General features: G+C 49.7%; 1 protein-coding gene across 5 annotated transcripts in view; it reads left to right on the plus strand.

Annotated features, from left to right (window-relative positions):
* The window catches only part of LOC142495989 (uncharacterized), a 209,327-nt gene that overhangs the window by 139,773 nt on the left and 53,687 nt on the right, over positions 1–15,867 (plus strand). For all 5 annotated transcript variants that reach the window (XR_012801884.1, XM_075602188.1, XM_075602213.1 and 2 more), the window contains one exon: positions 9,885–10,042. Coding sequence is in view for 4 of the 5 variants with exons in the window: in XM_075602188.1 (XP_075458303.1) it covers positions 9,885–10,042 (158 nt within the window). In the remaining variant the exon portion in view is untranslated. The remainder of the gene's footprint in view (positions 1–9,884; positions 10,043–15,867) is intronic.

The following is a 15,867-nucleotide window of genomic DNA, read 5'->3' on the forward strand; positions in this document are numbered from 1 at the left end:
GTTGCTGTGGAAGAATAAAGAGTTGTTCCTATTTATATACTCCTGCCTGAGATTGCAGTTAATCAGGGGGAGTACCAGAGGGATTTCCTGCAGGGATTGCACCCAGTTCTGCTGAGGCCTCCGGGGAATGGAGGCGCTGCACCAAGGAAAGAACTGAGAAACCCTACAGCCTGTCCTGTTCATCCCCACTACCACCGGCGGACACTCAGTATCCTGTAAGCCTAGCAGGTGAGCAACACAACAACACCAGGTAACAGTGAAATCTCCCAGAGGGTGGGGGAACACCTGTTCCATTTGGAGGCACTGCTGAGATCATCATCAGGACAGGCTTTTACAGTAAGAGAAAGGCGGTACGCTCCTGTTAAGTATGAGAAGAAGGAGGGGCGGTCAGGTGTAGTGTAAAGGGGACTCTTGCCCTGTCAGTGGAACTGCAGCCTCTGCTGCTCCCTGATGTGTGCTAACCTCATCCCATCCTAAGGACAGATGTGTAGGGCACCTAGAGGGGGTATTTTTTTGATCCTGGGGACCCAGAAGCCTCAGGAAGGGGACTATATTATTACGGTCCAAATGGATGGTGTTCACAGTATGCGTGGGTAGTAACCGAGGGGGGCTCTTGAAAATCAGGAGGCCAGAACCTCCGTTTGAGGAGCTACAACAATACTATTAGCCGCCCCTGGCACAGGAGCCGCAGTGTGCTTAAATTGAGCTGTCCACATGTGTAACGTACCAGGGGATTCTTGCCCAGCAAGGGACCACCTTCCCTGCTAGAGCAGCTGCAGCGTGTGAAAGAAGGGATTGCCGCCAAAAACAGGAGGACCACGTGGAGGAGTTTGCAAGAAGCAAGTTTTTCCTTTGCAAAACTGTGCAGGGCTTGTGCAGGGCTTGGCGCCCATCCACAGTGTGCCTGTACTCCTGGATCCACCAGGGAGAGGAGGCACTGTGCTATCAAAGTGAGCGTCACCACTAGGGGCGTAGCCGGACATGGCTACCGCACCCTCAGTTGAGCGTGGTGAGTCAGCAGAGCATTAGATAATCAACACTGTTCCCACGCAATACTCTACTATGGCTGAGTGTATTGTGTCCCACTACCGACTACCAGGAGGGTTCCTGGTAGTGCAAGTAAAAGTGGAGAGTTTCCTGCACTGCATCTGCCCCTGCTGTGACATCCCAGGTGGAGAGGTGAATCTAACATCCAAGTGCTAGTGGTGTGGTACTCCCCACCTAAAGCCTAAGGTGTTGCCGCCACCCCTGCTGGCCCAGAAGAAATATGCAGCATACCTACAGAGGCGGGCGAACGGGACTGCAACTTCAGGAGCAGACGCTCCCAGGGACCCATGCATTCCTGTCCTGAACTCTAAAGCGGGCTTACCTGGTGATGTGACCACCCGGGAGGAGGCTGAAGCACTTACGCTTGTGGTGCAAGAGTGGGACCACTGCCTGCTAGCCGCGCCAGCGATAGCGAGCTGACCCGGTTCTCTTCTCCAGGGTGCATGTCCCACACGATTTGGATGAAAGTGAAGGGGAGCGCTCCATCGTGATGCTCTGGGCGGAGTGTCACACAAGTGCTGCTGCCGTGGAGATGCCACCCCCAAGAGCGAACAGGAATGGGGTCCCGTAATGATGACGTCATCGAAGGTGACGGTGCCACCGGAGCTGAGGAGTGCCAGGGCCTTGGCGGTTCCTCAAGAGGCGGCTTCGGATGTGCCTGCTCCAGGCTGGGAGAGCTACGCGGATGCCAAGGATTAACAGAGTGGTGAGAAACGGCTTCCTTCCCAGGTTCCAGCAGAGGGATTTATCGGAGAGGTACCGACCCGTACTTCTTTCTGCACCGCAGATACCAACACCCTTCCGGGGCAACCGTATATCCTCATAGCGGAAGCGACCCCCGGGGCGGAGGAGGACACTGCTATACCTGCTCTGGTGAGTAAGGCCTCAACTGACCTAAGTTTACAGCTACACCATGACCAGGCCAAGGGCCGAGGGCGTAAGGCCTCTGCGGACCCCAATAAGTACAAAGTACTGGCAGTAACAGGCTGTGGTATGCATACCGGGACTGACACATTGCGGTGCTTTAGGCTTCCACAGATATTGCCCAGGAAAATCAGAAGGTTCTTAAAACTACCCAGGCCTGGGGAGACTGGGCTGGGTTTGATGATGATCCTGCTGGGGGTGGGAAACAAGAGTATGAGGTGTTTTCCAGAGAAGGGTCCGAAAGATCAGGACCACCCTCTAGGGCGGCTTCTGAATCTTATGTGTCCATGTGTAACTCAAATGTAGGGAAGGTATTGTTGTGGTGGGACCCCATGTTTCAAGGGTATGTCCATCATATGAACCGGACACAGTTCTTGCTGTTTAGCTAGGACATTGTAGATCATTGGGGGGAGGAAGGAGAGTTCTTTGCGGAAGAGACGGCGGAGGCCCTCAAAAAAAGAGATAGGGAAATTCAACTAGGGTTGATACAACATACTGGTTTAACCCTAACCTACCAAGAACAGCCCTCCCACGAACCACTATTTTGGGTGCTGCCGGGCCAGGCCTGTGGCCATAAATTAACTAAATTCAGCCGGGCTAACCGATTGATAGTGTAGAGGTATCGTCAGTCTTATGGGTATGATTATCCCTATGTCCCTGAGCCCATAATGAGAGAGAGAGAGGCCAACTGTGAGGAATGGTTGCGGGAAGGTGTCCTAGAGTACCTTGCCTCCAGGTGCAGTTTCTCTAGGCATTACAATGAAGAGAAAATATGTTACCTCATGCGAGTATGGAAGGTAGTGAGATGCATCTATATGGACGGGGTAGAATATACTCCTGAACGGGGTCCCAAGAGAGTATACTCCATTACCGTTCCTGATCAGGAGGGTAGGTTGGTTAAGAAACCTGACCCAAAACATTATTATTGAAGGGTCTATGGATTCTCTATCTTATGGGAGGGATCGAGACATACCTCATTGGTTAAAACTTGTTATGCTATGAACTGTTATGCCATCAAATGTTATGCCATAAACTGTATGCATTGTTCCATGTCATTCCCGTTTGGGATGGGGTATAAATTGAGTTCTCAGCTGGTTCCATGAGATTCCATCAGGGGGAGTGTGTAGCCATGCATCCCTCTTGGCTACTAATCTACCCTGGCTAACACATAAGCCCTGGTACCAGTGCAGTTAGGGTGAATCTGGGTTTCCCCCTGCAGTAAGCAGCTCTCTTGAGTGACAAGAGTGGAGGGGCTAGGGTCTGTGTTCTGCCCAATCAGGGGCTTAGACCTGGGACCCTCCCCATTGGCACATAAGGGACTGCAGAGTCTACATTTAGTATTCTGGTTCTGTGAGTTCTGAGTTGCAGTTGGAAGTGTGGAGCCAGGGCTCTGGTTCATCTTCCTTCCCTTCCATCAGGGGAGTGGGATACTACCCCTTATTCCACCAGGGAATAAGAGAGCTAAGGATAGACCTTTAGGGTCTCAAACTCTGGAGTTTGATTCCAGGGACCCCATGAAGAAGTTTACCCGTGGTATGCTGTATGTTGCTGTGGAAGAATAAAGACATGTTCCTGTTTTATATACTCCTGCCTGAGAGTGCAGTTAATCAGGTTGAGTACCGGAGGGTTTTCCTTCAGGGACTGCACCCAGTTCTGCTGGGGCCTCCGGGGAATGGAGGTGCTGCAATAAGGAAAGAATTGAGAAACCCTAAAGCCTGTCCTGTTCATCCCCACTACCACCGGCAGATACTCAGTATCCTGTAAGCCTAGCAGGTGAGCAACACAACAACACCAGGTAACAGTGAAATCTCCCAAAGGGTGGGGGAACACCTGTTACATTAGTATATCTTTATTTATATAGCGCCATTAATATTGTATAATGAAAGGGAGGGGGGAAGGTGTCTTGGGGGAGAGAGAGCTCTTGTGTCAGCCTAAATCAGTAGGAGAGTACAGTGCAAGGAGGGATAAAAGCGTAGAAATTCAAAGGAGGACAAGATCCCTGCTAAATTGCACTCTGTACATGAAGAGTGTTGCCCTCTGTACATGAAGAGTGGAGTAAAGGAAATTAGTTAAAATAACTTTCATTCAAAAAAGATCATCTTTTTAATTAAAGTTATTTTAACTAATTCCAATTTAGCAGGGATCTTGTCTTCCTTTGTATTTATACTGTAGCACCATTAATGTACATAGCGTCTCACTACAGTAATACACATGACATACAGTAATATAAAATAACAAATAATTCAAATAACACATTATGGGAATAAGAGCTTCAGGCATACAAGTAACATTAGGAAAAGGAGTCCCTGCCCCAAAGAGCTTACAATCTAATTGGTAAGTAGGAAGAACACACAGAGACAGTAGGAAGATGTTCTGGTAAGTGTGTTTGCAAAGGGTCAAGGTTTATGTATAAAGTGTATAGTATCAGCCACGGAGCTACCCATATGCTTCATTAAGGAGGTGAGTTTTAAGATAGGTCTTAAAAGTAGATAAAGAGGGTGCTAGTCGGATATTGAGGAGAAGGGCATTCCAGAGGCGTGGGGCAGTGGGTGAGAACAGTTTAAGGTGAGATAGGGCTTTAGATACAAAAGGGTAGAGAGAAGACATCCTTGAGCAGAACGCAAGAGTCTGGATGGTGTATAGTGAGAAATTAGGGCTGAGATGTAAGGCGGGACAGAAAAGTATATAGCCTTAAAAGTGAGGAGGAGAATTGTGTGTGCGATACGAAATTTGATAGGAAGTCAGGAGAGGAATTTTAGCAGGAGAGATGCTGAGACAGATTTAGTAGAGAGTAAATTGATTCTAGCAGCAGAGGTTGTAGGGGAAACAGGTGAGAGGAAGGAAGGCCAGACAGCAGAAGGTTACAAAAGTCGAGAGGGAGGGAGAGAATGAGGGCCTGCAACAAAGTTTTATCAGTGAGCAAAAGAGGAAAGGACGTATCTTTGCAATATTGCGAAGGAAAAAACGACAGGTATTAGCTACATTTTGAATGTGAGAGGAGAATGTGAGGGGGGAGTCAAATGTGACCCCCTAGGCAGCGTGCTTGTGATACTGGGTGTATGCCAACAGTAATGTAGAGAAGCTTCATTAGAGAAGAGTCAGCAGAGGGCCATATAGGATGAGAGAGTGGTGAGACATTCAGAGACTTTTGTCTGTACAGCAGGTGTAAGGTTAGGGTTGAAAAGTACATTTGTGTGTCATCAGCATAGAGGTAACCTAGAGAGAGTGTGTAAAAAGAAAAGAGAAGTGGTCTCAGGACAGACCCCCGAGGTACACCCACAGAGAGATTAATGGAGGAGGAAAAGGTGTTGGCAAATGAGACACTGAAAGTATGATGGGAGAGGTAAGAGGAAATCCAGACTAGAGCACTGTTATGGATACCAAGTGTATGGAGAATGTGAAGGAAAAGGCGGTGGTCCACAGTATCAAAGGCTGTAGATACAGTAGATCGAACAATATCAGCAGAGTGTAATGACCTTTGTCTTTGGCAGCATGGAAGTCATTAGTTATTTTGGGGAGGGCTGTTTCTATGGAGTGAGCAGTACGGAAGGCAGGTTATAGAGGATCTAGGAGAGAATAGGTGAGGAAATGTAGCAAGCGAGAATATATACAGTATAGCGTTCAAGGAGTTTAGAGGCAAAGGCAGGAGTGAGACAGGACAATAGTTAGAGAGACAGGTAGGATCAAACTTGCTGTTTTGAGTAATGGTATAACTGTTATACTGTATGTTTGAAGGAGGAGGAAAAGGTACCAGAGTAAAGGGAAGAGTTGAAAATATCTGTGAGCGTAGGGATTAGATCTGATCTCGCTACTACTGTGACCACAGTTTCAGTGGGGTTTATTAGACCTTTACTTTGTGATATATATATATATTACTTGGGTGTAAGAAATGTTACCATCTAATATGTCGCCGTACCAGTGTTATGCATATAACCCAATCAATATCAATGGGGTAGCATTTTGTGGTCCTCAGCGTTGGATTCTTGGGTGGTACTGTCGCGGCCGAGTTTATTCTAACATTTACCCGGTCTCGGCCGCGACAGATACCGCATTATCCCGCGCGCCGCATTCTCCCGCGCACGCGCCGGAGCCTCGGAGGATCGGTCCTCCGATCGGGGCTTCCCCCTCCCCTCTCCGGGTCCGCCGGGTCCCCCGGAGCCCCCCACCGCCATCCCCCACATTGCGGGACACCAGGTCTCCCTTCGGGGAGCCCTGGGCACGCACGCCATGCGCGCACACTCCCGATAAAGCGTGACCGCGCATCGGTGACGCGCAGCACGCCGAGGGGATTCAACATGAAAACCGGGAAATCTCGCGGCTTGCGGCTCTAGCCGTGTTCGAATAAAGTGTGCCGCCTCTGTATGTGCACTAATTGAAGCCTAGAACTGTTAGTAAATATAATCACATTTGTAATTTTTTACAGCCACTATGTATTTTTGTTGTGTTGCAACAAATCTTTTAACCATAGCAACAACAAAAAAGTGATTTAGTTGTTTAAAAAAATCATAAAGCAATACACCAAACGTAGCATCAGGGGAAACTGTCTGTTTAATGGCTTATAAAAATGAGCCTAAAAGACTGACATTGATACAAATATAAGAGACGTGTTAGATAAGCAATAGCTTTCAACGTATTGTAAGTCAAATAAACCTTGCTAAGTGAGTACTTGTACTACAGTATATATGGCCACCTTGTACTGCCTATATTTTGGAACACTCCTAGTACTTGGATGCAATTAATGCTGCTTAATTTACTTAATCTGTAGGGGGAGGGACCCAGAAGGATACACCACGGTAGTCATGGCTCCCAAATTTTCTAAGATATTTAACTTTTAAATCTGCTTACCATTAAAAGGTGATTTCCATTTAGCATTGGGTGTTGGCATGGTGTTTATTAAAACTGAAATAAATCCCTTTAATTAAAAAAAAACAACAACAAAAATGATAAGAACATTATTACTTTATTTATTTTTGCAACAATTATTCAATTGTGAGAACAGTTTCAAGTCACACCTACACTGCCTTGTGGGAGGTGTTTATTTTCCAATATTTGTATACTACTGTAGGTCATTAGCACACACTATACTGCTTTATCTGATCAAAATGTAAAATCCCTTATTCCATTCCTGTTATCAACCTCCAATGTGTAAGCCTAAGTACTTTATGTGAAAGGCTCAGATATTAAATAGGCTTATGCTTAAACCTCTGCTTGTGAACATGCCATATGCCTCTGCTATCAAGCAACTACTGTTGCTAAGAGAGTTTATAATCTCTCGAAGCAAATGAGCGGCAAGTGGTTAGGTCATACTACCAGGTATTAGGGTTGAAGGTAATATTTTGCTTTAGTAAAGGACCCCAATAATGCGGAACATTTGTAAAACTGTTTTACAGTCAAAATTCACTATTTGCAACACTAATTAGTAGAATAGTGTATTTCTGTTAAAGCAGCCTGCCAAATCAAACACAATCCAGCCTCTGACACTCTTGTGACTGGAGGATAGTACGGTATGCTACTGCTACTTGGCCTGCATAGGCTCCCATTGCTCGGCCGGACTGATAAGACAGGACTTGTCAGACTGTACCTCCCATTTTAGCAGCACTGTTCCTGGTGATGGGAGCCGCACAGACATCTCAAACCAGAGAGAGGCATTAATCAGACAGCAAGGATATAACACCAGAGGGAAGGAAGGAATGAAATACAAGTTACATTTTTATATGAAAGAAAAGAAAATATGAGAAAGGATGACCAGGGGAGAAGGGGAAGCAATGAAATCAAACAATAATGTTAAGGCACCAAATAACAGAAACTATACTGAGAATTGCAGAGGTTCTTATAGAGACCTACTGTATACAACTAAATACTTTAAATGTTTCCAAATAACTGACTGTCCCCTCCCTCCCCCCCTCTTATTCCTATGAATGACCTTTAAATCCCTTAGAACTATTTAGTTTAATGTCTGAGGCCGCGATTACAGTAACCGTGACGGCGTGTGTGACATCGCGCGCCGCAAGAACAAATCTGTGGAAGTCAATGAGGGTGGCCACAGTGCACGCGAGCACGAGCGCGAAGCAGAACGACCGCGCGTCAGAATTTTCAAACTACAAATGATTTAGATTTTTTCGCATGGTGGCCGCATCACGGCCGTGTCATGTGAGCGGTTCAGCCAATGGGGGCGAACAAGCCTGGTGACGTGTCCACCACACCTACCCAACTGCTGGAAACTCAGCTCACCCATCGCTCGGGTGACAGGGGAACTTTTTAACCAATTACACTAGCGAGGATGGAGAAAGCCTGGAGCAAATCGTTAACAAACGTATTTGGGAATAGCATTCCTCAGCTGAATCCCACTGAGGCAACCGATAAGAGACTCCCTCCTTGCACCCCTTTCTAACAACCTGCTCTGCTTCCTGTAACTTCCAGCCAACAATGCAGGCTCCCAATCGGAGCTCAACTTCTATAGTGACCTAGCGTGCCTCTGAGCACGCCACTCCTGACACATCCAGAAACATCTCTTCATCCCTCATTCTGGGAGCAAAGCTCTTCCTGGAGCTATCGGACCAGATCTTAGACGTCCGACGTGCCAACTCTATGACCACAAGCTCAGGCCTAGATGCGTTACCACACGAAAGCAGGTGAAAAACTCAGTAAGTGGCTCGGACTGATTTCCCGCCCCTCAGTGAGCACCTATATCCCATACCTCCTAGCATGACAACTCACCTGCAGTGGGGGCACTCCGCCGCGTCACGGCCGTCTTTGCAGTCTCCTTCCAATCAGGGCTGCTCAGGAGATTGGGTACAGTGGGCCTTTTTTGATGCTTTGAGGCCACTGTACCCAATCTCCTGAGGAGCCCTGATTGGAAGGAGACTGCTGAGACGGCCGTGACCCCACTGCGTGTGAGAGACGCTGGGAGAGGCAATCGCGGTCTGTTCCTGACTGAGTAGTGGAGCAGTCGCATCGGGTGCTGTTATCTAAGGAGAAGGGTTGAAGTGCGCCCAAAGTCACTTCTTGTTTACTTACCAGCGGGGAGAGTGTGAGTGTGTTACCATCCCCTCTGTGTTTGTCATCTTAAAGTAAATGTTAATGCACTATATACTTGCATTTGTGTTTCTTCATATGAGGGCCTACAAAGAGTCTGCTGACCTGGAGAATCTTCTACTTGGAGTTACAGTATTATGTGTTTTTCAGTGCTAACTAACACTGCGTTTATTTGCACATATTAACTGTTTTATCACTTTGCGCCATGAACACTGTTTTGTTTAAGTTTTTTGTAATTTGCGGTTTTGGGGAAAACCGCTGATGTTTAGGCTGCAGCTTGAGTATATCACAATATTTGTTGTGCTTTATTATAGTTTTATAACCAAATTAATGCAGGTCCTACACTACACTGCGAACCCTTCCTTTTACCTCTGTATGAGGGGAAAGAACCATAGTAGATCCTGTTCTTGCAGCAAAGTGAAAAGACCTCCCAAGTTAAAAAGGTGAGGAGGAGTGAGCTCTGGGGGGAGGTGCCACCTACCTCCATACAACTGTTGCCTGTCTCTATCTTAACTTCTTATGGCTGCTACCAACTGTCACTATCCTAACTGCTTGTTTATAACTGTCAGAGCTTAATTAAAAATTCCCAGCACATGCTATTCTTCAGGACAGACACACGCCTCTTCCTTTTAAACACCTGGCACAACTATAGGAACTAGACGCCACTGGGAAGCAGGCACCAGCACTGCTCTTTTCTCCTGCACATGGCCCACTGCATCTACTCCTAACTCGTGATGGGTTACCATAGCAACCCCACACCAATGTGTCCCTGTCACTTGCAATGGGAGGGAAAGGCAGGAGGTAGGGGAGTCTATCGGTGCATTACAGGTGGATGTTTGATTACTAATGAAACATTTTTCTGTTTTTGTTCTTGGCAGGATGAAGGAAAGTGCCGACCCCTTGATGTGACAAAGTTAGAAGGTTCAGAAGTTGGCGTGGATACCAGTTTGGGCAAACCATTTGTGTTTAGATGTGTCCCACAGTCTGCAAATCGCATATTCTATTTCTGTGCAACATCTAATCAAGAGATGAAAAGGTGGTGTATAAAGTAGTAGGGATCATTATGTACTGTACATGGATTTCAAAGCTTGAAATTAACTTTTAAGGAAGTAAACATTGGTTTATTTCATTAAAATGAAACTCTCCAGTGCTCTTTATACACACTGACAAAAACAGGCATACAATAATTGAGCAAAAATCAAACTTCTGCGTATGTGTTAATTCTATGCCAAACAACTATAAATAGGATGAGATAACCTAGTTTCCAATTGTGTGCTATAAACAGTATTCTCAGTAATGTTCAGCTGAGCATGTGCAGACGAAGACAAGCTGCTCATAACTACCCGCCTCTCAAAAATACCAAGATTACCAATTAATATAGTAAATTCATACGGAACCTCAGATTTATATACCCAACATATATCCTGTACATAGTCAAAACAATATCCATGATTCAGGATCCCAAAAAAGGTTGTGACAATATCATTTTGTGAAAAAGGATATATATTTTTTTTTAAATTGCGTTTTGGTTTTGCCAAAGCACCGAATTTCACGAAGGGAACAGAAATCAAAATAAGAAGGAAAATATTGAAATAGTGTAATGAAGCCTGAAAAATGCTTCGGATAAATATGAAACAATTACATTAATACAGTAATTGAAAATATTAGGCTCGTTCAAAAAGATATGTCGAGAAACGCCTATAGATGGGCACTTGGCCTGGTGTTCTAATTCAACATAACTATTGGGTTTGGGTTCTAAAAATCATAAAGGTTTTGTTTTTGGAATGCAAGGGTCTGGTAGAATTAAAAATTCTATTGCTTTGTAGGATGTATATTTTCTAACCATTTTCTATGTAATATGTCATTTATAAAATTATAGTGTAACATTTAATAACCCTTTTGAATGAATAAATAATACAATAAGGCAAAATATAAATATTGGGTCTGGATGGATACAATTACCAAGTTTGGTCTCGTAAACATCGGTAACCTCTCACAGAGATTGTAAGCTCTTCGGGGCAAGGACTCCTTTCCTAGTGTTACTTTTATGTCTGAAGTGCTTATTCCCATTATGCGAAACGGGCTGGTGGGGGGTGGGTGGGTGGGTGTATAAAACGGGCTGGTGGGGGGTGGGTGGGTGGGTGTATAAAACGGGCTGGTGGGGGGTGGGTGGGTGGGTGTATAAACGGGCTGGTGGGAGGGGGGGTGGGTGTATAAAACGGGCTGGTGGAGGGTGGGTGGGAGTATAAAACGGGCTGGTGGGGGGTGGGTGGGTGTATAAAACGGGCTGGTGGGGGGGGTGTGAAAAACGGGCTGGTGGGGGAGATGGGTGTGAAAAACGGGCTGGTGGGGGGGGTGGGTGTGAAAAACGGGCTGGTGGGGGGAGGGGTGGTTGTGAAAAACGGGCTGGTAGGGGGTGGGTGTGAAAAACGGGCTGGTAGGGGGTGGGTGTGAAAAACGGGCTGGTGGGGGGTGGGTGTATAAAACGGGCTGGTGGGGGTTGGTGGGTGGGTGTATAAAACGGGCTGGTGGGGGGTGGGTGGGTGTATAAAACGGGCTGGTGGGGGGTGGGTGGGTGTATAAAACGGGCTGGTGGGGGGGGTGGGTGTATAAAACGGGCTGGTGGAGGGTGGGTGGGTGTATAAAACGGGCTGGTGGGGGGTGGGTGGGTGTATAAAACGGGCTGGTGGGGGGGGGGGTGTGTGAAAAACGGGCTGGTGGGGGGGATGGGTGTGAAAAACGGGCTGGTGGGGGGGGGGGTGGGTGTGAAAAACGGGCTGGTGGGGGGGGGTGGGTGTGAAAAACGGGCTGGTAGGGGGTGGGTGTGAAAACGGGCTGGTGGGGGGTGGGTGGGTGTATAAAACGGGCTGGTGGGGGGTGGGTGGGTGTATAAAACGAGCTGCTTGTATAAAACGGGATGGTGGGGGGTGGGTGGGTGTATAAAACGGGCTGGTGGGTTGTATAAAACGGGCTGGTGGGTTGTAAAAAACGGGGTGGTGGGTTGTATAAAACGGGCTGGTGGGGGTGGGTTTGTGTATAAAATGGGCTGGTGGGGGGTGGGTGTATAAAACGGGCTGGTGGGGGTGGGTGGGTGTATAAAACGGGCTGGTGGGGGGTGGTTGGGTGGGTGTACAAAACGGGCTGGTGGGGGGTGGGTGGGTGGGTGTATAAAATGGGCTGGTGGGGGGTGGGTGGGTGTATAAAACGGTCTGGTGGGGGGTGGGTGGGTGTATAAAACGGTCTGGTGGGGGGTGGGTGGGTGTATAAAACGGTCTGGTGGGGGGTGGGTGGGTGTATAAAACGGTCTGGTGGGGGGTGGGTGTATAAAACTGGCTGGTGGGGGGTGGGTGGGTGTATAAAACTGGCTGGTTGGGGGTGGGTGTATAAAACTGGCTGGATTGTATAAAACTGGCTGGTGGGGGGTGGGTGGGTGTATAAAACTGGCTGGTGGGGGGTGGGTGTATAAAACGGGCTGGTGGGAGGTGGGTGGGTGTATAAAACGGGCTGGTGGGGGTTGGGTGGGTGGGTGTAAAAACGGGCTGGTGGGGGGTGGGTGGGTGGTTGTATAAAACGGGCTGGTGGGTTGTATAAAACGGGCTGGTGGGTTGTATAAAATGGGCTGGTGGGGGGTGGGTTGGTGGGTGTATAAAACGGGCTGGTGGGGGGTGGGTGTGTGTATAAAATGGGCTGGTGGGGGGTGGGTGGGTGTATAAAACGGGCTGGTGGGGGGTGGGTGGGTGTATAAAACGGGCTGGTGGTGTATAAAACGGGCTGGTGGGGGGTAGGTGGGTGTATAAAACAGGCTGGTGGGGGGTGGGTGGGTGGGTGTATAAAACGGGCTGGTGGAGGGTAGGCGGGTGGATGTACAAAACGGGCTGGTGGGGGGTGGGTGGGTGGGTGTATAAAATGGGCTGGTGGGGGGTTGGTGGGTGGGTGTATAAAACGGGCTGGTGGGGGGTGGGTGGGTGTATAAAACGGGCTGGTGGGGGGTGGGTGGGTGTATAAAACGGTCTGGTGGGGGGTGGGTGTATAAAACGGGCTGGTGGGGGGTGGGTGTCAAAAACTGGCTGGTGGGGGGTGGGTGTATAAAACTGGCTGGTGGGGGGTGGGTGTATAAAACTGGCTGGATTGTATAAAACTGGCTGGTGGGGGGTGGGTGGGTGTATAAAACTGGCTGGTGGGGGGTGGGTGGGTGTATAAAACTGGCTGGTGGGGGGTGGGTGGGTGTATAAAACGGGCTGGTGGGGGGTGGGTGGGTGTATAAAACTGGCTGGTGGGGGGTGGGTGGGTGTATAAAACGGGCTGCTTGAATAAAACGGGATGGTGGGGGGTGGGTGGGTGGGTGTATAAAACGGGCTCTTGTATAAAATGGGCTGGTGGGTTGTATAAAACGGGCTGGTGGGGGGTGGGTGGGTGGGTGTATAAAATGGGCTGGTGGGTTGTATAAAACGGGCTGGTAGGGGTTGGTGGGTGGGTGTATAAAACGGGCTGGTGGGGGTTGGGTGGGTGGGTGTAAAAACGGGCTGGTGGGGGGTGGGTGGGTGGGTGTATAATACGGGCTGGTGGGTTGTATAAAACGGGCTGGTGGGTTGTATAAAACGGGCTGGTGGGTTGGATAAAACGGGCTGGTGGGGGTTGGTGGGTGGGTGTATAAAACGTGCTGGTGGGGGTTGGATGGGTGGGTGTAAAAACGGGCTGGTGGGGGGTGGGTGGGTGGTTGTATAAAACGGGCTGGTGGGTTGGAAAAAACAGGCTGGTGGGAGGTGGGTGTGTGTATAAAATGGGCTGGTGGTGGGCGGGCTGGTGGGTTGTATAAAACGGGCTGGTGGGGGGTGGGTGGGTGTATAAAACGGGCTGGTGGGGGTGGGTGGGTGTATAAAACGGGCTGGTGGGGGGTAGGTGGGTTGGTGTACAAAACGGGCTGGTGGGGGGTGGGTGGGTGTATAAAATGGGTTGGTGGGGGGTGGGTGGGTGTATAAAACGGTCTGGTGGGGGGTGGGTGTATAAAACGGGCTGGTGGGGGGTGGGTGGGTGTATAAAACGGTCTGGTGGGGGGTGGGTGGGTGTATAAAACTGGCTGGTGGGGGGTGGGTGGGTGTATAAAACTGGCTGGTGGGGGGTGGGTGGGTGTATAAAACTGGCTTGTAGGGGGTGGGTGGGTGTATAAAACGGGCTGGTGGGGGGTTGGTGGGTGGGTGTATAAAACGGGCTGGTGGGGGGTGGGTGGGTGTATAAAACGGGCTGGTGGGGGGTGGGTGGGTGTATAAAACGGTCTGGTGGGGGGTGGGTGTATAAAACGGGCTGGTGGGGGGTGGGTGTCAAAAACTGGCTGGTGGGGGGTGGGTGGGTGTATAAAACTGGCTGGTGGGGGGTGGGTGTATAAAACTGGCTGGATTGTATAAAACTGGCTGGTGGGGGGTGGGTGTATAAAACTGGCTGGTGGGGGGTGGGTTGGTGTATAAAACTGGCTGGTGGGGGGTGGGTGGGTGTATAAAACGGGCTGGTGGGGGGTGGGTGGGTGTATAAAACTGGCTGGTGGGTGTGGGTGGGTGTATAAAACTGGCTGGTGGGGGGTGGGTGTATAAAACTGGCTGGTGGGGGGTGGGTGGGTGTATAAAACGGGATGGTGGGGGGTGGGTGGGTGTATAAAATGGGCTGGTGGGGGGTGGGTGGGTGTATAAAAAGGGCTGGTGGGGGGGTGGGTGGGTGTGAAAAACGGGCTGGTGGGGGGGGTGGGTGTGAAAAACGGGCTGGTGGTTGGGGTGGGTGTGAAAAACGGGCTGGTGGGGGGGATGGGTGTGAAAAACGGGCTGGTGGGGGGTGGGTGTGAAAAACAGGCTGGTGGGGGTTGGGTGGGTGGGTGGGTGTATAAAACGGGCTGGTGGGGGGTGGGTGGGTGGGTGTAAAAACAGGCTTGTGGGTTTGTATAAAACGGGCTGGTGGGGGGTGGGTGTATAAAACGGGCTGGTGGGTTGTATAAAACGGGCTGGTGGGGGCTGGTGGGTTGTATAAAACGGGCTGGTGGGGGGTGGGTGGGTGTATAAAACGGGCTGGTGGGGGGTGGGTGGGTGTATAAAACGGGCTGGTGGGTGGGTGTATAAAACGGGCAGGTGGGGGGTGTGTGGGTGTCAAAAACGGGCTGGTGGGGGCTGGTGGGTTGTATAAAACGGGCTGGTGGGGGGTGGGTGGGTGTATAAAACGGGCTGGTGGGGGGTGGGTGGGTGTATAAAACGGGCTGGTGGGTGGGTGTATAAAACGGGCAGGTGGGGGTGGGTGGGTGTCTAAAACGGGCTGGTGGGGGGTGGGTGGGTGTATAAAACGGGCTGGTGGGGGGTGGGTGGGTGGGTGTATAAAACGCACTGGTGGGGGGTGGGTGGGTGTATAAAACGGGCTGGTGGGCGGTATAAAACGGGCTGGTGGGGGTGGATGGGTGGGTGTATAAAACTGGCTGGTGGGGGATGGGTGGGTGTATAAAACGAGCTGGTGTTGGGTGGGTGGGTGGGTGGGTGTATAAAACTGGCTGGTGGTGGGGTGTATAAAACTGGCTGGTGGGGGGTGGGTGTATAAAACGGGCTGGTTGGGTGTATAAAATGGGCTGGTGAGGGGTGGGTGGGTGGGTGTATAAAACTGGCTAGTTGTGGGTGGGTGTATAAAACGGGCTGGTGGGGGTGGTTGGGTGTATAAAACTGGCTGGTGGGGGGTGGGTGGGTGTATAAAACTGGCTGGTGGGGGGTGGGTGTATAAAACGGGCAGGTGGGTGGGTGGGTGTATAAAAAGGGCTGGTGGGGGTTGTATAAAACGGGCTGGTGGGGGGTGGGTGTATAAAACGGGCTGGTGGGGGGTGGGTGGGTGTATAAAACG

This window comes from Ascaphus truei, chromosome 1 (assembly GCF_040206685.1).
Source record: "Ascaphus truei isolate aAscTru1 chromosome 1, aAscTru1.hap1, whole genome shotgun sequence".
NCBI lineage: Eukaryota > Metazoa > Chordata > Amphibia > Anura > Ascaphidae > Ascaphus > Ascaphus truei.